At 42.2% G+C, this 21891-nt stretch overlaps 1 protein-coding gene across 1 annotated transcript in view; it reads right to left on the bottom strand.

Annotated features, from left to right (window-relative positions):
• The window catches only part of Pdgfrl (platelet-derived growth factor receptor-like), a 64550-nt gene that overhangs the window by 31127 nt on the left and 11532 nt on the right, over window positions 1-21891 (bottom strand). The window contains exon 2 of the mRNA NM_026840.3: window positions 21269-21566. Within this exon, the coding sequence (NP_081116.3) occupies window positions 21269-21566 (298 nt within the window). The remainder of the gene's footprint in view (window positions 1-21268; window positions 21567-21891) is intronic.

The raw sequence follows: 21891 nt of genomic DNA, 5'->3' as shown, positions 1-21891 counted from the left end.
CTCTTAATGATTCATTTTTAACATTTTACGCTCTTTTACTATGCTTAATTCCCAAAGGATATTTTGTATGTTTTGAAACAATTTAGTATTCAACATTAGGTATAGGATCCTCAATTATGGATAGTATTACATATTCATTAATGATATTTTTAGGGTATGAAAGGTTATGGATATGAAAGTTGAACACATTTTTTATGTATTATTTGATTCTCAAAATACTCAATATTATTAACATGTTTGATGTATACAATGCACTCAAATAATAAAAATTTAAGAAAAAAAATTTAAAAAGTGAAAAAAAAAGAGAAAAACCATGAATTCTCTAGCGACCTGTAATCACCATGGTCAGGAGGATGGGAGATGAGCTGTCTGCCTTTCCTTCCCTCCTTTTGCTACACATAGTGCACATATATAGTGCACACATATAGCATACACATGCAGTGCACCCACATAGTGCACACACACAGTGCACCCAAGGCTCTAAGTATCTTTCAATGTTGTGTGAGTGGGTGTGTGACTGTGAACTGACTTCTGAGACTATGAAGACACCGAAGGTATTTCCTGATTTCTGACATGAGGCAGAGAACCGTCCTAGATGCTAGGAATCTGATCAGCCACCAGTGGTGACATTTGCCATGAAGGGGCTCTTTTTGATGAGAGGAGATGGATACAAACATCAGACTACAGAAGAATTAGTCAATTAGATGAGCTCTCACACACTGCCAAGAAAGAGGAGCAAATGTGCTCAGATCTACATCAGCAGATTCGCCTTGCCGAGTTCTCTTGCTCATTGTTATTAGTCTTTGTCATAATTGCAGGAAATGAACACCATGGATATAAATCAACCCATGGGCTAATGAACAGTTTTCAAAGCAAGAAACACAAATGGCCAGGAATTATTTTTTTCAATGTGTTCAACAGCCCTAGTTATCAGGGAAATGCAAATTAAAACTACTTTGAGATACCGCCTCATGCCAGTTTAAATGGCTATCATCAGGAAATCTGACAAATGTTGGTGAGGACATGGGGAAAGAACTCTTATTCATTGTTGGTGGGAGTGCAAATTAATACAGCCATTGTAGAAGTCACGACATCGGTAGCAGATGTGCAGCTCAGTCTTCATGTGGGTCCCGGACAACTGGAGTGGAGGCTATCCCAGAATCTGTTGCCTACATGTGGGATATGTTCTTCTAGCTGGGCTGCCTTGTCTGTCCTCAGTGGGAGAGGAAGCGTCTGGCCTTGAAGAGACTTGAAGGGAAAGGGTAAGGGGATACCCAGGAGGGGTCCAACCTGCTTAGTGGAGATGGGGAGGGGAGATGGGAGAAGGATTGTGGGAGGGGGTGACTGGGAGAGGAGCACTGAGGGGGATGTAAAGCGAATAAGTTAAAAGAATAATTAATTAAAAATAAATAAGATCTGTATGATAAGAAATTCAAGTCTCTGAAGAAAGAAATCGGAGAAGATCTCAGAATGTGGAAAGATCTCCCATAGATTGGCAGGATTTTTTTTAATTTTGATTTTTTTTTTCTTTTTTCCGGAGCTGAGGACCGAACCCAGGGCCTTGGGCTTGCTAGGCAAGCACTTTACCACTGAGCTAAATCCCCAACCCCTAAGTTTGTTTTTTTTTTTTTTTTCTTTTTTCCTTGATTTTTTTTTTTTTGTTTTTTATTTTTGGTTTTTTGAGACAGGGTTTCTCTGTATAGCCCTGGCTGTCCTGGAACTCACTTTGTAGACCAGGCTGGCCTCAAACTCAGAAATCCGCCTGCCTCTGCCTCCTGAGTGCTGGGATTAAAGGCATGCGCCACCACGCCCAGCGATTGGCAAGATTAATATAGTAAAAATGGCTATCTTGCCGAAAGCAATCTACACATTCAATGCAATCCCCATTAAAATTCCAATTCAATTCTTCACAGAGTTAGAAAGGACAATTTGAAATTCATCTGGAATAACAAAAAACCTAGGATAGCAAAAACTATTCTCAACAACAAAAGAACCTCTGGTGGAATCACCATGCCTGACCTCAAGCTGTACTACAGATCAATTGTGATAAAAACAAAAACAACATACAAGCCCCTTCCGCTCCACTCGAGCCCCGGGCTACCTTGCCAGTGGAGTCGCCCGACACCCGCAAGGGCCCACACAGGATTCCCCACGGGATCCTAAGACCTCTGGTGAGTGGAACACAGCGCCTGCCCCAATCCAATCGCGTGGAACCTGAGACTGCGGTACATAGGGAAGCAGACTACCCGGGCCTGACCTGGGGCACAAGCCCCTTCCGCTCCACTCGAGCCCCGGGCTACCTTGCCAGGAAAGTTGCCTGACACCCGCAAGGGCCCACACAGGATTCCACACGGGATCCTAAGACCTCTAGTGAGTGGAACACAACTTCTGCCAGGAGTCCGGTTCGAACACCAGATATCTGGGTACCTTCCCTGCAAGAAGAGAGCTTGCCTGCAGAGAATACTCTGCCCACTGAAACTAAGGAGAGTGCTACCCTCCCAGATCTGCTTATAGAGGCTAACAGAGTCACCTGAAGAACAAGCTCTTAACAGAGACAACTATAACAGCTAGCTTCAGAGATTACCAGATGGCGAAAGGCAAACATAAGAATCCTACTAACAGAAATCAAGACCACTCACCATCATCAGAACGCAGCACTCCCACCCCACCTAGTCCTGGGCACCCCAACACCCAGGATTTAAAAACATTTCTCATGATGATGATAGAGGACATCAAGAAGGACTTTCATAAGTCACATAAAGAATTACAGGAGAGCACTGCTAAAGAGTTACAGGCCCTTAAAGAAAAGCAGGAAAACACAGCCAAACAGGTAGAAGTCCTTAAAGAAAAACAGGAAAACACATCCAAACAGGTAATGGAAATGAACAAAACCATACTAGAACTAAAAAGGGAAGTAGACACAATAAAGAAAACCCAAAGTGAGACAACGCTGGAGATAGAAACCCTAGGAAAGAGATCTGGAACCATAGATGCGAGCATCAGCAACAGAATACAAGAAATGGAAGAGAGAATCTCAGGTGCAGAAGATTCCATAGAGAACATCGACACAACAGTCAAAGAAAATACAAAATGCAAAAGGATCCTAACTCAAAATATCCAGGAAATCCAGGACACAATGAGAAGACCAAACCTACAGATAATAGGAATTGATGAGAATGAAGATTTTCAACTTAAAGGGCCAGCTAATATCTTCAAAAAAATAATAGAAGAAAACTTCCCAAACATAAAGAAAGAGATGCCCATGATCATACAAGAAGCCTACAGAACTCCAAATAGACTGGACCAGAAAAGAAATTCCTCCCGACACATAATAATCAGAACAACAAATGCACTAAATAAAGATAGAATATTAAAAGCAGTAAGGGAGAAAGGTCAAGTAACATATAAAGGAAGGCCTATCAGAATTACACCAGACTTTTCACCAGAGACTATGAAAGCCAGAAGAGCCTGGACAGATGTTATACAGACACTAAGAGAACACAAATGCCAGCCCAGGCTACTATACCCGGCCAAACTCTCAATTACCATAGATGGAGAAACCAAAGTATTCCACGACAAAACCAAATTCACACAATATCTTTCCACGAATCCAGCCCTTCAAAGGATAATAACAGAAAAGAAGCAATACAAGGACGGAAATCACGCCTTAGAACAAGCAAGAAAGTAATCCCTCAACAAACCAAAAAGAAGACAGCCACAAGAACAGAATGCCAACTCTAACAACAAAAATAAAAGGAAGCAACAATTACTTTTCCTTAATATCTCTTAATATCAATGGACTCAATTCCCCAATAAAAAGACATAGACTAACAGACTGGCTACACAAACAGGACCCAACATTCTGCTGCTTACAGGAAACCCATCTCAGGGAAAAAGACAGACACTACCTCAGAGTGAAAGGCTGGAAAACAATTTTCCAAGCAAATGGTCTGAAGAAACAAGCTGGAGTAGCCATTCTAATATCAGATAAAATCGACTTCCAACCCAAAGTTATCAAAAAAGACAAGGAGGGACACTTCATACTCATCAAAGGTAAAATCCTCCAAGAGGAACTCTCAATTCTGAATATCTACGCTCCAAATGCAAGGGCAGCCACATTCATTAAAGACACTTTAGTAAAGCTCAAAGCACACGTCGCACCTCACACAATAATAGTGGGAGACTTCAACACACCACTTTCATCAATGGACAGATCGTGGAAACAGAAACTAAACAGGGACACAGTGAAACTAACAGAAGTTATGAAACAAATGGACCTGACAGATATCTACAGAACATTTTATCCTAAAACAAAAGGATATACCTTCTTCTCAGCACCTCACGGGACCTTCTCCAAAATTGACCATATAATTGGTCACAAAACAGGCCTCAAAAGATACAAAAATATTGAAATTGTCCCATGTATCCTATCAGACCACCATGGCCTAAGACTGATCTTCAATAACGACATAAATAATGGAAAGCCAACATTCACGTGGAAACTGAACAACACTCTTCTCAATGATACCTTGGTCAAGGAAGGAATAAAGAAAGAAATTAAAGACTTTTTAGAGTTTAATGAAAATGAAGCCACAACGTACCCAAACCTATGGGACACAATGAAAGCATTTCTAAGAGGAAAACTCATAGCACTGAGTGCCTCCAAGAAGAAACGGGAGAGAGCACATACTAGCAGCTTGACAACACATCTAAAAGCTCTAGAAAAAAAGGAAGCAAATTCACCCAAGAGGAGTAGACGGCAGGAAATAATCAAACTCAGGGGTGAAATCAACCAAGTGGAAACAAGAAGAACTATTCAAAGAATTAACCAATCAAGGAGCTGGTTCTTTGAGAAAATCAACAAGATAGATAAACCCTTAGCTAGACTCACTAAAGGGCACAGGGACAAAATCCTAATTAACAAAATCAGAAATGAAAAGGGAGACATAACAACAGATCCTGAAGAAATCCAAAACACCATCAGATCCTTCTACAAAAGGCTATACTCAACAAAACTGGAAAACCTGGACGAAATGGACAAATTTCTGGACAGATACCAGGTACCAAAGTTGAATCAGGATCAAGTTGACCATCTAAACAGTCCCATATCACCTAAAGAAATAGAAGCAGTTATTAATAGTCTCCCAGCCAAAAAAAGCCCATGACCAGACGGGTTTAGTGCAGAGTTCTATCAGACCTTCAAAGAAGATCTAATTCCAGTTCTGCACAAACTATTTCACAAAATAGAAGTAAAAGGTACTCTACCCAACTCATTTTATGAAGCCACTATTACTCTGATACCTAAACCACAGAAAGACCCAACAAAGATAGAGAACTTCAGACCAATTTCTCTTATGAATATCGATGCAAAAATCCTCAATAAAATTCTTGCTAACCGAATCCAAGAACATATTAAAGCAATCATCCATCCTGACCAAGTAGGTTTTATTCCAGGGATGCAGGGATGGTTTAATATACGAAAATCCATCAATGTAATCCATTATATAAACAAACTCAAAGACAAAAACCACATGATCATCTCGTTAGATGCAGAAAAAGCATTTGACAAGATCCAACACCCATTCATGATAAAAGTTTTGGAAAGATCAGGAATTCAAGGCCCATACCTAAACATGATAAAAGCAATCTACAGCAAACCAGTAGCCAACATCAAAGTAAATGGAGAGAAGCTGGAAGCAATCCCACTAAAATCAGGGACTAGACAAGGCTGCCCACTTTCTCCCTACCTTTTCAACATAGTACTTGAAGTATTAGCCAGAGCAATTCGACAACAAAAGGAGATCAAGGGGATACAAATTGGAAAAGAGGAAGTCAAAATATCACTTTTTGCAGATGATATGATAGTATATATAAGTGACCCTAAAAATTCTACCAGAGAACTCCTAAACCTGATAAACAGCTTCGGTGAAGTAGCTGGATATAAAATAAACTCAAACAAGTCAATGGCCTTTCTCTATACAAAGAATAAACAGGCTGAGAAAGAAATTAGGGAAACAACACCCTTCTCAATAGTCACAAATAATATAAAATATCTTGGTGTGACTCTAACTAAGGAGGTGAAAGATCTGTATGATAAAAACTTCAAATCTCTGAAGAAAGAAATTAAAGAAGATCTCAGAAGATGGAAAGATCTCCCATGCTCATGGATTGGCAGGATCAACATTGTAAAAATGGCTATCTTGCCAAAAGCAATCTACAGATTCAATGCAATCACCATCAAAATTCCAACTCAATTCTTCAATGAATTAGAAGGAGCAATTTGCAAATTCATCTGGAATAACAAAAAACCTAGGATAGCAAAAAGTCTTCTCAAGGATAAAATAACCTCTGGTGGAATCACCATCCCTGACCTAAAGCTTTACTACAGAGCAATTGTGATAAAAACTGCATGGTACTGGTATAGAGACAGACAAGTAGACCAATGGAATAGAATTGAAGACCCAGAAATGAACCCACACACCTATGGTCACTTGATCTTCGACAAGGGAGCTAAAACCATCCAGTGGAAGAAAGACAGCATTTCAACAATTGGTGCTGGCACAACTGGTTGTTATCATGTAGAAGAATGCGAATCGATCCATACTTATCTCCTTGTACTAAGGTCAAATCTAAGTGGATCAAGGAACTTCACATAAAACCAGAGACACTGAAACTTATAGAGGAGAAAGTGGGGAAAAGCCTTGAAGATATGGGCACAGGGGAAAAATTCCTGAACAGAACAGCAATGGCTTGTGCTGTAAGATCGAGAATTGACAAATGGGACCTAATGAAACTCCAAAGTTTCTGCAAGGCAAAAGACACCGTCAATAAGACAAAAAGACCACCAACAGATTGGGAAAGGATCTTTACCTATCCTAAATCAGATAGGGGACTAATATCCAACATATATAAAGAACTCAAGAAGGTGGACTTCAGAAAATCAAATAACCCCATTAAAAAATGGGGTACAGAGCTAAACAAAGAATTCTCAACTGAGGAATACCGAATGGCTGAGAAGCACCTAAAAAAAATGTTCAACATCCTTAGTCATCAGGGAAATGCAAATCAAAACAACCCTGAGATTCCACCTCACACCAGTCAGAATGGCTAAGATCAAAAACTCAGGTGACAGTAGATGCTGGTGAGGATGTGGAGAAAGAGGAACACTCCTCCATTGCTGGTGGAATTGCAAGCTTGTACAACCATTCTGAAAATCAGGTTGGTGGTTCCTCAGAAAATTGGACATAGTACTACTTGAGGACCTAGCAATACCACTCCTGGGCATATACCCAGAAGATGCTCCAACATGCAATAAGGACACATACTCCACTATGTTCATAGCAGCCTTATTTATAATAGTCAGAAGTTGGAAAGAACCCAGATGTCCCTCAACAGAGGATAATCCATATCAAATATCCATAGCAAATGTGGTACATTTATAGAATGGTATACTACTCAGCTATTAAAAACAATGAATTCATGAAATTCTTAGGCAAATGGATGGATCTGGAGGATATCATCCTGAGTGAGGTAATCCAATCACAAAAGAACACTCACGATATGCACTCACTGAAAAGTGGATATTAGCCCAGAAGCTTGGAATACCCAAGATACAATTCACAGACCACATGAAGCTCAAGAAGAAGGAAGATCAAAGTGTGGACACTTTTGTCCTTTTTTTTTTTTAATTTTACTTTATTTAAAATTTTTTTTACATTCCATCTTCCATTCCCCACCCCCATCCACCCTTTGACTGTTCCACATCCCACACCTCCTTCCCACCCCACCCTCTACCTGATCTCTAAACTCCCTGGGGCCTCCAGTCTCTTGAGGTGTATCATCTCTGAATAAACTGAGACCCAGAATTCCTCTACTGTATGTGTGTTGGGGGCGTCATATCAACTGGTATTTGCTGCCTGTTTGGTGGTCCAGTGTTTGAGAGATCTTGGGGGTCCAGGTTAATTGAGACTGCTGGTCCTCCTACAGGGTCGCCCTTTTCCTTAGCTTCTTTCAGCCTTCCCTAATTCAACAATTGACAGAAGTCAGCTGCTTCTGTCCATTGGTTGAGTGCAAATATGTGCATCTGACTCTTTTAGCTGCTTGTTGGGTCTTTCGGAGGGCCTTTGGTCCTTCATAGAAAGGGGAACAATATACACATGTTTAGGAGATACAGAGACAAAATATGGAGCAGAGACTGAAGGAAAGGCTGTCCAGAGACTGCCCCACCTGGGGATCCATCCCATATACAGTCACCAAACCCAGACACTATTGTGGATATCAAGAAGTGCATGCTGACAGGAGCCTAATATAGCTGTCTCCTGAGAGGCTCTGCTAGTGCCTGACAAATACAGAGGTGGATGCCCTCAGCCAACTATTGGACTGAGCACAGGGCCCCCAATGGAGGAGTTAGGGGAAGGACTGAAGGAGCTGAAAGGGTTTGCAGCCCCATAGGAGGAACAACAATATGAACGAACCAGACCTGTTACCTCCTTCCAGCCTAGCAAGGCTGGCTTGAGTGGATCCACCTGCTGTGCTGCTCCTTTGATGTGCCACTACCTGCCTGAGGCTCAACATGCCAGAGGCCAAACCAGTTCTCTTCCAAGAATCTTCCGGAGTTAACACCGAACTGAGATCTTCCCACTAAAAGGCTGGGAAGATCTACTTCAGAGAAACTTTGCTTGGCCAGGGACGGGCCTCCCCTTTTCTTTATAAAGTGTGTTTGCTGACATTAAAATTGAACCTTGAGCAGAGAGCCTTGTCTTGGTTCCGTCCTTATCTCACACAGCCTAGCCGCTCTTCTCTTCCAAGTTTCCAAAATGCCTTTCCAGGCTAGAACCCGACCTGTGATCTGCTGGCCGGACACAACACAGACCCACCAGAGTTCCCAGGAACTAAACCACCAACCAAAGAGTACACATGGAGGAACTCATGGCTCCAGCTGCATATGTTGCAGAGGATGACCTTGTGGGACATCAATGGGAGGAGAGTCTCTTGGTCCTGTGAAGGATCGATGCCTCAGTGTAGGGGAATGTCTGGACAGGGAATTGGGAGTGAGTGGATGGGTGAGCAGGGGGATCGGGGATGGGATAGGGGTTTTTGGAGGGGAAACAAGAAAGGGGATAACATTATACTTAGGACCCTAATGCATCTGTCATTGGAGACAAACAATGTAACTTGTATAGAGTGTGTATGATTACACTAAGAGTGAAGCCTGCCAAACTGCAACACCCTGGAGCCAGGTAAGGAATGATGCTATATTTCATCCATGTAACACTCTTTTGCTATTGAAACAACACATAGGTAGACTGTGAAATCATAAATGTAAAACCATTGCTGCCATTGTGACAATATACTGACATGCCTGCCTGGATGTTGCTATGCTCCTGCCTCGATGATAATGGACTGAACCTCTAAACCTGTAAGCCAGCCTTAATGAAATATTGTCATTTATAAGACTTGCTTTCGTCAATTGGTCATGGTGTTTGTTCACACATACCAACTCACTTCATATGTAAAGAGTGACTGGTGACACTTGCAGCAACTGGGAACAACAAATATATGTAGAGTTTCCACTTGAGTTCTGTGTCACATAGTCGGGGCCCTGCACCCTGTCTTAGACCCCCTGTCTTTTTCATAATTCCCCATATTAACAGTTAGTGATAAGGAACAGCCCTCTATTCAGTGGAAAGAAACAGAGTGGTCAGAAGATTAAACCTTGAGCAGAAGGGAACTTTGTTTCAGAAAGTTACTGGTATTGGTTGAAAGTACCAGACTCCACAGGAAGCACACCAGGGAGACATCTAGTCCCAGAAATGTAGAAGGCTGGAGAGAACTCTGGGAGGAGAACACAGCCTGAGTATTCTACTGTCCACACCGCCAGATATGGAGGAAGACATCGAGTCTGTTTCTTAAATCACAGTTTTCTATGGTTGATTGTTACAGAGTTCTGCCTGGATGCTTCTACATTCTTCATGTTTCATAGGTCCTTGGGGGCCACATCTGTGGTTTTGTTTGAAGAAGGTCTCCACTGTTCATGAAACAAATGCTATTTAACGGTCCTGATTCTGGAGGTTTCTCTTTGATTCAGTTTCAGTCTCATTTATTTGTGAGTCTTCAAAGGCTCTGTGTGTACAGGGCAGAAAGGTGGGTGTCCTGGGATGACGGGAATCATTAAATAGATAACGTAACAGGCCACACATTCAGCCAAAGTTCAGTGAAACGTGCAGACTTCAAAGCAAAGCAAGCGTGTACCGATACGAAGAGAGGTACAAAGAGGCAGCAGGAGGAACCACCAGAATGCACCCCCAGCAAGGTCTGCCATGATTTTCCCAGAGAACATGCCTAACTGGGCTTAAGTGAGCAGGTATCTAGGGACCAGGCTCCAGGCAACAAAAGCAGAAAGCTCTAAGCCCCAGGAGGCTGGTGCTCCTGGGAGCATCTGTTAGAACCTCAGCTTGTGTGAACAGAGAGATGCTACGGTAAGCACCAGAGGTTTCTGCAGATGGTGCAGATCTGAGGCTCATCCGCACTGGGAGAAGGTTGATCACTGTCCATGGAGGAAGTCTTCTGAATGTCAAGCAAGGGGAGACACAGCTCTGCCGTCTTCAACATTACTAGAAGGAAACTGGAGGAGGCTGAGCTAGGATCTGCCTGCTGGTGACTGACTGGGTTGGGGGTGGGGCGGAGAGAGTTTATGATGACCGCCTCCCACATTCCTCCTCCCATTCATGTCACCCCAAAGAGGTAGCGCCCTATACTTCCCCACTAAAACATAGAACATAAGACCTGACAGATGGTATTAGTCAGTGTTCTCTAGAGGAACAGTCCTTAAATATATTAAATGTATGTGTAATACATGTATTATAGAGTATATTATATGAGGTTATATGAGATATAGTATATTATATGTCTGCACAAATGCATATATATATATATATATATATATATATATATGAGAGATTTATTAGAGTGGTTAACAGACAGTGGTCCAGCTACTCTAACAATGACTGTCTACCAACAGAAAGTCCAAGAATCCAGTAGTTGTTCAGTTTCGGTGGCTGGATGTCTAGGCTGGTCTTCAGTCTACACTGGAATCCTGATGAGATAGGCTCTAATGACAGCAAAGGAAAAGATTTGCGAGTGAGATCAAGAGCAAGCAGGCAAAGAGTTAAAGCTCCTTTCTTCCATGTTCTTTATTTAGGCTGCCAGCAGAAGGGGTGGCCCAGGTTAAAGGAGAATCTCCCCACCTCAGAAGATTTAGGCAGAAGGTGTATCTTCCCACCACAAAAGAACCAGATTCAAAGCATGCCTTTCCACTTCAAATGATTTAAGGAAAAAAATGTCTCACAGGTATGCCCAGTGGCTTGGGTTTTCATCAATTCCAGATATAGTTGACAATCAAGAATAGCATTACAAATCCACTCCTTGTCAACCTGACAATCAAGTTTGCCTTATGTCATCCTTCATTTCTAAATGAAACAATAACCAGGCCATAACTATGCCTAACATGATATACTATTGTATGTACAATCCAAGTGCATTATATCTTTAACCAGATCATAATTATGCCTAATATGATATACTATCATTTGTACAACTGCAAACATACTGTAGATTTTAGAATGGGTATCAATGTCCCTTGAGGGATATTCTTTTAGTATCTTAAACTTAAGTATGATTAACCACTGGTGTTCTCTCTCTCTCTCTCTCTCTCTCTCTCTCTCTCTCTCTCTCTCTCTTTCTCTCTCTCTTTTTCCGAGACAGGGTTTCTCTGTGTAGCCTTGGCTGTCCTGGAACTCACTCTGTAGACCAGGCTGGCCTTGAACTCAGAAATCCACCTGCCTCTGGCTCCCAAGTGCTGGGATCAAAGGTGTGTGCCACCACGCCCTGCTTTGGTGTTCTCTTAGGTGATGTTACATTACATGATAAAGAAATGGAGGAAAGAAAACACAAATGTCTGCACAAATGCATTCTTAACAAGATATGACAAAAACATTCTGCTGTTTATTTATTTATTTATTTATTTTTTTTAATGTGCTCTTAAACACTGAGCATCTCTCCAGCCCCAACTGCACTCTTTTTTTTTTTTAAGATTTATTTATTTATTATATGTAAGTACACTGTAGCTGTCTTCAGACACTCCAGAAGAGGGAGTCAGATTTTGTTATGGATGGTTGTGAGCCACCATGTGGTTGCTGGGATTTGAACTCGGGACCTTCGGAAGAGCAGTCGGGTACTCTTACCCACTGAGCCATCTCACCAGCCCCATTCTGCTGTTTATAATCCATGTTTCTGCATCTGGTCATGGGGCCTTAGATAGTATTTGTAACTACCTCCTTCTCCTACCCATTCTGTATTTCCTCCATCCTCAGCGAGAACCTCAGAAGGTCTTGGCTCTTTTCCTGGAGGTGTGACCCATACCTACATTCCTAAAGGATGCCCTTAGTCATCCTGCCTGGATTAGGTTGTCATAGTTTCTCATTGACTTTAATCATGGAACATAGTAGCACCAAGAGACGCCCTAAAGGATCTACTACACTCCAGACATAATAAACTTTCTTATTTCCACTGTGGAGAAGCAATTCAATTTCCCCTTGGTAATCTAGATCAATCACCCTTCCTAACACTGCTATATTTTTTTTCTTAGCCTGTTGGTTTAAGGGCATCAGAAGCCCAACACATCCAAGGGGGAAACCAGAGATTCCAGTTCAATAACATATTTGTTGTGGCTCCTGGGAGAGAGCTCTCCCTTCTCTGGTAACAAACCTTCTAGGCCAGCAGAACTTAAGGTTGTAGGATCAGGAAGCAAGAATTTTCCTAGTGGGTCACTAGAGGTAATAGTGTGTGAAACTATTTCCTTTCCTTCCCTTTAATTCCTGGACTTGTGGATTCTGGCTATGGGAGAAACACATATTGGGACCCATATTGGTTGCTGATTCAAAGCATATACCACCTTCTGGAGAACCCTGCCCAAGGCTTCCAGGCTGCAGCTACCTACTAGTGCTGTAACCGTGTCTTCAAAAGCCATCCCATCTTTCTATCGGGCCAGTTATTTCAGGTTGATGGGGAACCTGGTGGGACTTTTGTAAAAATATCTGTACAAATACAGATATTCTTACAGGATATGACAGAAACACTCATTTCACTTATAATCCTCATTCTTGGAACTGGTCATGTGGCCTTGGCTGGTTTTGTGGCTCCATGATTGTGGGCCCACTGTCACACTTCTGTGGCTATGAAGTGAGTCTCTTGTTCAGAAGCAATGCCATCATGATGAATAAGGCAATCTGTAAGTCCATCATGGTAGTTTTGGCAGAAGCATTATGTACAAGAAAAGCAAATCTATAACCAGAATAAATATCTACTCCAGTAAGGACACAATGTTTCCATGGGGAAAGTGGTCCAATGTCATCAACCTGACACCAGGTCTCTGCCTAGTCACCCTGGTGCCATATCTGGGGCTGCTCAGTATTGGTCTATGCTTTTGGCAGAGCTGGCACTCAGCAGTAGCTGTCGCCATGTCAGCCTTGGTGAGCTAAAGTCCATGTATTTGAGTCCATGTAAAACCTCCATCTCTGCCAGTGTGGCCACTTTGTTCATGGACCCATTTGTCAGTGATAGGGAAACGAGGCTGACTGTCCACAGAATGGATCATCCGATATACCTGCTTGTCAATATCCTCTTCTGCTGAAGTCACCTTTTGAAGATCATTTAAATGAGACAAAAATATCTTCACATCCTTCCCCATTTGGAGAATCTACCCACCTACTCCTTTCCCAGATGTCTTCCTCATCAATTTTCCAATCATGTTCTTTGTAAGCCCCTGAGCATGCAACCAATCATTGGCTATAGCCAATCAGTGAACAATCGACACATCTGGCCATTTCTCCTCTAAAATACATGAATGACCATGTGCACTGCCAGAAGTTATGACCACTGTGAAGGATTTCCTTCACTGGTATCTTTCAGAAAGAGGTTGTAATACTGTAGCTGTCCACTTCTGGCTTGTGCCTGTTATAACATGCAGAAAACTAGGTCCCAATCTTCTCTTCCTTAGTCAACCAATAATAGGGAACACACTGTATGCTATAGGTGCATGCTTGCCAGTAGATGTCATTGTAATAGGTGTAGACACCATAGGCATTTGGGCAACTTCTTCATGTAACTTGGTGTGCCTTTATGACCCACTCAGTACCAATCACATATATACTACTTCAGTCTGATAATAGATTGCTGCTGTGTACATCCTACTTTATGACTTGCTGGGTCACCTAACACCCAGCTCATGATGAGCAGTTCAGGTTGCTTGGCAACTTGGTGGCCCATAGTCAAATGTTCAGTTTCCTGTCTCAAAGGGAGAAGAATTGTCTGCAGATGCTGGAAGACCCTTGCTCCAAAATCCCAAAGATCTCTTTTGTGATTTACCTAGAGGGGCCTGCAACAAGCTCCAGACAGCATCCCTACCTGCCACTGCTACCTCAAGTGATACCATCGGATCTGCCGGGTTACTGGTCCAAGTGGTAGAGCAGTCTACACAGCAGCCTGGACTTGAGAGATTTCTCCTGTTCTAGGCCTCACTCAAAGCTAGCATCAGCTTTCTAAGTCATTTGGTATATGGGCCAGGCTAACACATCCATATGAGGAATATGCTGTCTCTAGAATCCAAATAGGCCCACTAAACATGTGAGAGAAGCCACATACAATAACTTATTCTTCACCTTAAAAGGAATATCTCTTCATGCCTCACACCACTGGACTCCCAAGAATTTCACTGAGATAGATTTGGTTAGATTTACTTCTCATCCTTTGATACATACATGTGTGACCAACAAGTCCAAACTACTTGCTGCCTCTGCCTACTTTGTCAGCATAATGTCATCAATGTAGTGTACCAATGCGATGTTTTGTAGAAGAGACAGATAATCAAGATCCCTTCTAACTAACTTATGACACAGGTCAGAGCATGGCGATTACTATATCCTTGAGATAAAGCTATAAAGCTATATTAATGGCCTTAGCATCTGAAAGCAAATTGCTTGTAGTGATTCTTATGAACAGGTACTGAGAAAAACACATTTGCTAGATCAATATAGCTGCATACCAAGTACCAGGAGATAGATTAATCTGATCAAGTAAAGATGCCACATCTGGTACAGTAGCTGAAATTGGAGTCACTACTTGACAGAGTTTTCCATAGCCAACTTTTATTCTCTGTGATCCATCTGTCTTCTGCACTGGCCAGATAGGAGATGTGGTGGGAACCACCACCCCTGCATCTTTCAAGTCCTTGACAGTGGCACTAATTTCTGCAGTTCCTCTAGGGATGTGACCTTGTTTTTGACTCACAATTTTCCTTGGCAGAGACAACTCTAAAGGGTTCCATTTAGCCTTTCCAACCATAATATCCCCAACTTAGGGTGATTAGTGCCAACTCTGGGACTCAATGTAAAAATTCTGCCAACTTCTAAGAATATATATCTCAAATATACATTCTCAGACTGGGGAAATAACTTCAGGATGATTTGGGGGACTCACTGGACCTACTATGAATCAGACTTTGGCCAAAGCTCAATTAATCACTTGACCTTCACAAGCCCCTACTTTAACAGGAAGGCCACAATGTTTCTTGAGTTCTCCAAGAATCAGCATCAATTCAAAACCACTATTTGATAGACTCTGAAAAGTGATTGTTTCCTTTCCCCCAGTGTAAGTTACCCTATCAAAGGCCATAGGTCCGTCTGAGGAAGAACTGGAGAAAGGGTAACAGTAAAACTCGTAGGTGTTTTACCAAGGGAAAACTAGATATTCATTCCTTCACTCAAAGCATTCTGGATCTGCAAGCTGGCTCAAGTCTAGGAAGTTGATTCATGGGTTGAGATTCCCTTTTGCCACCACCCAGTGTAGCCTTTCATTTGAAAGACCAAACAGAAATCCAGTAGACTTCTTATCTATTCCATGCCTGGAAACACCCATGATTGATTAGCTGGTACAAAGGTCTTCATGAGTCAGGCACCATAAAATTCACTTTGCCTGTGCAGGCAGTTATGGGTTGCCATTATCGACACTGCTTTGCCTGCACTGCCCATTAGGATAAAAACAATCACCTTGCCTGTGGAGACTCATTGCTATCACCTGCTACTTTGGGGTCCAACTAAGCCCATTGCATTTCATTCATCCAACTGAGAAGCAGTGTCTCCAACCCTAAGGTACAGCACAAGGAAAGAGGCGCAACAAAGTTCTTCAGATGTGTTAATGCTCCCTCATTGTTTTGTGTCTTCCAGGGTTAATGCCAGTCATGTCTCCTGGGCCTTCCCATTGGAGAGGATTAGGTTTTACACAGTATACTCATTCTAGCATGGCAATTTTCCTGAGCCTTAAATTCCTTCATCATCAGGTAGTGGTGGCACATGCCTTTAATCCCAGCACTCGGGAGGCAGAGGCAGGTGGATCTCTGAGTTCAAGGCTAGCCTGGTCTATAGAGTGAGTTCCAGGACAGCCAGGGCTACACAGAGAAACCCTGTCTCGAAAAACAAAAAATAACAACAAAAAAAAAAACAAACAAAAATTCCTTCATCAACACTGATCCAAGGGATATCAGGCATCTCCAACCCCTTTTCAGTAGACCATCTTCTGACAACTGCTTTGGCCAACTGTTCAACAAACATTTAAACCATTCAAACAATTCAAATAAACCATTGATACCATCTTAAACTCTGCGAGCTTATTATTGTATTAAATATAATATATTAAACCTAGAACCTCCACTCAATGAGCTGTATCAAAAAACTCACCCTGATTCAGTTTTATGTTTCTTCCACCCTTAAAATCCCACACATATTCCCCAGACTTCCGCTTGAATGAATTAGCAAACTCACTAAGTTCTTTAGTAGTCTAGCATACCTCCTCATGGACTATATATACCTTTTATCTCTTCTCTAGGAGCCTGCTTTGTCTTAAGAATGGTTATATGTCCAGAGGCAATTGTTGGTGGGTCTTGAGGGACATCAGTATTGTCTTGCCTAATCTTTTTCAGAGGTCATTGATGGGAAGGATTAACTTCCTCAGGAGAGAGAGAGAGAGAGAGAGAGAGAGAGAGATAGAGATAGAGAGAGAGAGAGAGAGAGAGAGAGAGAGAGAGAGAGAGTGCAAATGGTCTTAATTAAGGCTATCATTGCTCTGATGAAATAACATGACCAAAAGCAGTATGGGTGGAAAGGATTTATCTCACTCACAGCTGCATGTCATAATAAAAAGCAGTGAGGGCAGGAACCTGGAGCGGGAACTGATGCAGAGGCCATGGAGGAATGCTGCTTACTGGTTTGTTCCCCATGGTTTGCTCAGCCTGCTTTGTAATTGAACCCAGCCTGGTGGTGACCCTATGTACAAGTTACAAATCCCATTCTTTACCAACGAATGCCCTTACTTTAATTGCTGACACCCTCTAAGCCTGGGACTTGAATTTTGACTGCAATTTATCCAATCTTAGGATGATGGGGGCTTTGTTTTGATTTTCCTTGAGCTCTGTGGCTGCGGGAGAGAAGATTCTCTTCCAGGGCACACTTTTCAAACTTTAGAGTGTTGACAAGCATCTGGAATGGATCAGTTTTTGTCACTGAGGTCATTGTTGTCCTTTACTATGTTCTGAGAGTCTCGAGGTTGGTTAGCTTTATCACAGAACACATTCTTTTTCCTTGTCATTTTTATCCACAGATGCTAGGAGCAACCAACCAGCAATACCTTGTTTTTTTCAAAGTTGCTATAAGTTTTATATACACAATCACCAAATCCATTGCCTCAGTATAATCAGATGCATTTGTATCCTTAAGTTTGTAAGTCGTTCACAACATGGGTTTTTAATGCTTTTTTTTTTTTTTTTGAACTTCTAGATGAGACCTCTGTAACTCCAACAACTAACGAGACACACTTTAATTAACTGTAGGCACTGGCAAATTGGAAAGCCTATTCGAAATACAAACTTCATTCTTAAACTTCTGTTGCTCCAGAACCATTTCTGGTGGCAATGTCTATCAATGTCATCAGTGTCCTCTAAGGGAAAAGAACTTACAAAGTGAATCTAAGAAAAAAAAGTCTCTCACAGTTATACCCAGCCACTTGAATTTCAGTTAATTCCACATTAACAGAACAAGTCAATTTGACAACCAAGAAAGAATAGCCATCGCACAGCCTATTCTGATCACATTTCATTTTGTGCCCAAGGAGACCAAGACCCAAATAATTTAGGTGACTTCCTTCAAGATACACAGAGGTTAAACTCCAAACACATTCCCACATACTGTAGCTGGCACTCATGCTCAGTATCATCTGAAGTAGACTCTTCATTCTTGCTTTTCAGAACTCTGTATGTGTACTGTGTGTTGTGTGTTATGTGTGTAGGTGTACACACAACACACAACACACACATACACACACACACTATATATGTGTTCTAGACCCCAGCACCTTGCACATATCAGATAAGATCTCTACCACTGAGTGCCAGCTTTTTACCTTCCATCATCTTAATCCCTATTCCTGAAGAAGCTCCACCCCCAGATGATAGTTACTCAGACATAAAAAATCTTTTGTCTTTGTGCCAACTATATATTCATAAGAGTAAAACTAATCAGATACAGTAGGAAGGTCTCAAAGCAATTAAAATTGGTCTTTAGGCAGTTTGTTCATAGGAACCCATCTGGCCATTTTGGTTTCCCTATGATAGTTAAAAAAGAACAGAAAACATTAAATACATTATTATTTTCACTAAGTAAATGTGGGGCACTGGGCTATACACAGACAGTCTGGTCTCCAGTCGAGTTGAGGTCTGAACCCCAGTAAAACCTGGTGGTGGTAATTCCCACCTACATGGGACAGAAGGTGTTCCCTCATGTCTCCTGGACCCCTGGCTCCTGTCGAAGTTACCGCCCCCATAGTCCCCACAGGAGAAGCTAATGGCTTTCAGTCACGTAGACAATGCCCCAAGCTTCTGACCTTCAGGCTAGACTCCTCCCAGTTACCTAGCATCAACAAGATAACAGACCACTATAAGAGGGGCTGCTTGGCACCACCTCTCTCCTCATCCTTTCCTTGCTCTCTTAAGCTTTTACTTTCTTTACTCTCCCTCTTACTCTCTAAGCTTTTACCTCTCTCTCTTTAAGCTTTCTTACTCTCTAGCCTTTCTTCTCTCTCTCCTTTCCCCATTTCTCTCCTCTTGGCCATGGCCGGTCTCTCTCTCTTTTACCTTCTCTCTTTCCCCCTTCCTTTCTACGAACAAAGCTCTAAAACTATAGACTGTCTCTGATCATAAAGGACCAGACTAAAGACTCTTGCCTGCGTGGGAACCTTCTCCCCCTGCCCTTTTTCCAGTATCTCCGGAGCCTGGTGCTGCTCTGGGGCCCCTATTCTGTTCTCATCTCCTCTGCTGTATCCAGCGTGGGATGCCGGAGACTGAGAACATGGTATGGGGGGGCTGCCCCTTGTCCACCCCCTGGATGAGTGGGGTCAGTGGCTTCTCACAGCCAGATGCCCACCCGGGGCCGAGTGAAAAGCGTCCAGCAGTGCTCCCATGTCTGCCTGCCTAGAGCACAGGAACTCTGGTCAGATGCAGGCTCTCTCCCTCCCCACTTTTCTCCCACAACCTCAGCCCCACAAGTAAATGCTCTTTTTCTTTTTCTTTTTCTTTTTCTTTTTCTTTTTCTTTTTCTTTTTCTTTTTTCTTTCTTTCTTTCTTTCTTTTTTTTGAGACAGGGTTTCTCTGTGTAGCCCTGGATGTCCTGGAACTCACTTTGTAGACCAAGCTGGCTTCGAACTCGTAAACTCTTAAATATTCATTTCTATGCATTACATTTTCCTAAAAATGTTTGATTTCCTATTCATTTTTTGTCACATGGTTTCCTATAAAACTCCTCCAAGGAACGTTGTGGGATGAGTGATAATTTTTTAACTGTGGGAAGAAATTTCACTAATTTCTGCTAAACATAAAGCAACCATGTTTCTTCACATTTTTTTTTTTTGTTTTAAGACAATATGTTAAAAAGAAATGTATTTTAACCTCAAAGGTCTCATTTAAAATCAGCAAAATATGACCTAAAATTTGCCCTTATGAGAACCAGAACACAGAGAGGCTTTGGAATACTCCACCCTAAATGGGATGTCTCTATCAAACTCTTCCTCTCCAAGCTCAGGGAAGACAGGATGAGAAAGAGGAAGTGGCAAGAATGTGAGAGCCAGAGGGGATGGGGGACACCAGGGAACAAGTCCCCCTGAATCAACATGAGTAAAGCTCAAAGAACTCACAGAAATGGGATCAGCAAGCACAGGGCCTGCATGAGTCTGCACCTGGCCCTCCACACAACCCTTCCCCAGGCCTTGAGGTGGCTAACCTCCAACCCCCAATTCTTTTACAACTTGGCTGGAGTCAGTGCCTGGCCTTGCTGCATTTGCAATTTCCTACTGAAGCTTTGAGGAGATGACCACCTGCTGAGCTTGCTTTGCAACTCAATCCAGCTAAAACAAAGGGTGGGTCTCTCTCTGTGTGTGTGTGTGTGTGTGTGTGTGTGTGTGTGTGTGTGTGTGTGTGTTGCCTATATAAACGCAGAGCTGAAAATTAAACTTTGAGCCTTGATCAGAAACCTTTGTCTTGGCTTCATCCTTCTCTAGCCTGCCTATTCTTTTTCATTCCCAGCCTCCCTTTCAGGTAGACCCAGTTCATCCATGGCTGTTAGACAGCTACATATTATGGCTTCCAGTTTAGTGTTTTTTTGGGATTGCTTAGTGAGCAAATGAATGGGTCTCTGATTCCTGTGCCTTCTCTTGGGCTCTTTTCCTTCTGTTAATTTGTCTTGTCTAACTTTGAAGTGACAGATTTTTGTTTCATCTTATTATAATTTATTCTTACCTCTTAGAAACCTGTTGTTTTCTAATGAGAGACAAAAGGATAGTGGATTCAGATAGGAAGGGAAGTGAGGGAGAAACTGGGAGGAGTAGAGAGAAGGAAGACAACAATGTGGTTATGTTATGTGAGAAAATAATCTATTTTTTTAAATAAAAGGTGAAAAGTCCTTTAAAAAAATAAAGCAAAACCAGAACATTATTCTTTTGTTAATACCGCATCTCCCAAGGGTGGTCACATAGGAGGTGACACTGAAGACACTTGTTCTATTTTATAGTCATGTGGAGTGTGATGGTGGATGTCAGAGGTAAGACATCAGATAAGGGAAGAAAAACCAAACCCTTGGCCTAGCACAATAAACAGGAAGCCAGTGATGCTCACGTGAGGCGGGAGTCCTTGAAGGTGTCCAAGTAGGCGGGGTAACTCCATTCCACTTTGCTCCCCTTACATCGTAGCTCTAGAGTTTGCCCTGCCAGGAGACTCACTGTGGCAGCAGGCCTCTGGAAGCGACCGTTGCCCATCGCTTGCATCATGATGGACTGGCTCTTTGCGGTTGAGTCAGTGGAGTCCCTGTCCTTTACCTTAGGAATCTTGGGTTTGGCCTTTTTGTTGGTTGGTTTGATCCTGTTTTCTCCCTGCTCCTTTGGACGCTTGTTCTTAGGAGAATGCTGACCACCAACTGCAAAGACATGAGAATAAAACACTGAGCAACATTTCCCGAGTGTAAGGAACCCACAGCAGGTGGCTTCAACACTCTCTGGCCTATGCCCAAATCCTTTTCAGCCATAATCATAAGTGACAAAGCAGTCATCATTCTTTAGTTTAGACAATAACTTAAAAGAAACATTTTAAGGATATTATTCAAAATATAAATTTGCCCTTATAATACCAGAATATTTTTTTCTTTTGTTCATATTCCATCTCACAAAGGTGGTCACTGAGGAGGGCTGCACTGAAGACACTGGGAATCTGTTTTAGATCTCACCAAACACCTTTCCTGGTGC

Source organism: Mus musculus, chromosome 8, assembly GCF_000001635.26.
Source record: "Mus musculus strain C57BL/6J chromosome 8, GRCm38.p6 C57BL/6J".
Lineage (NCBI taxonomy): Eukaryota > Metazoa > Chordata > Mammalia > Rodentia > Muridae > Mus > Mus musculus.
Note: the sequence above shows the minus strand (reverse complement) of the source record. Positions and strands in the feature narration are given on the sequence as shown.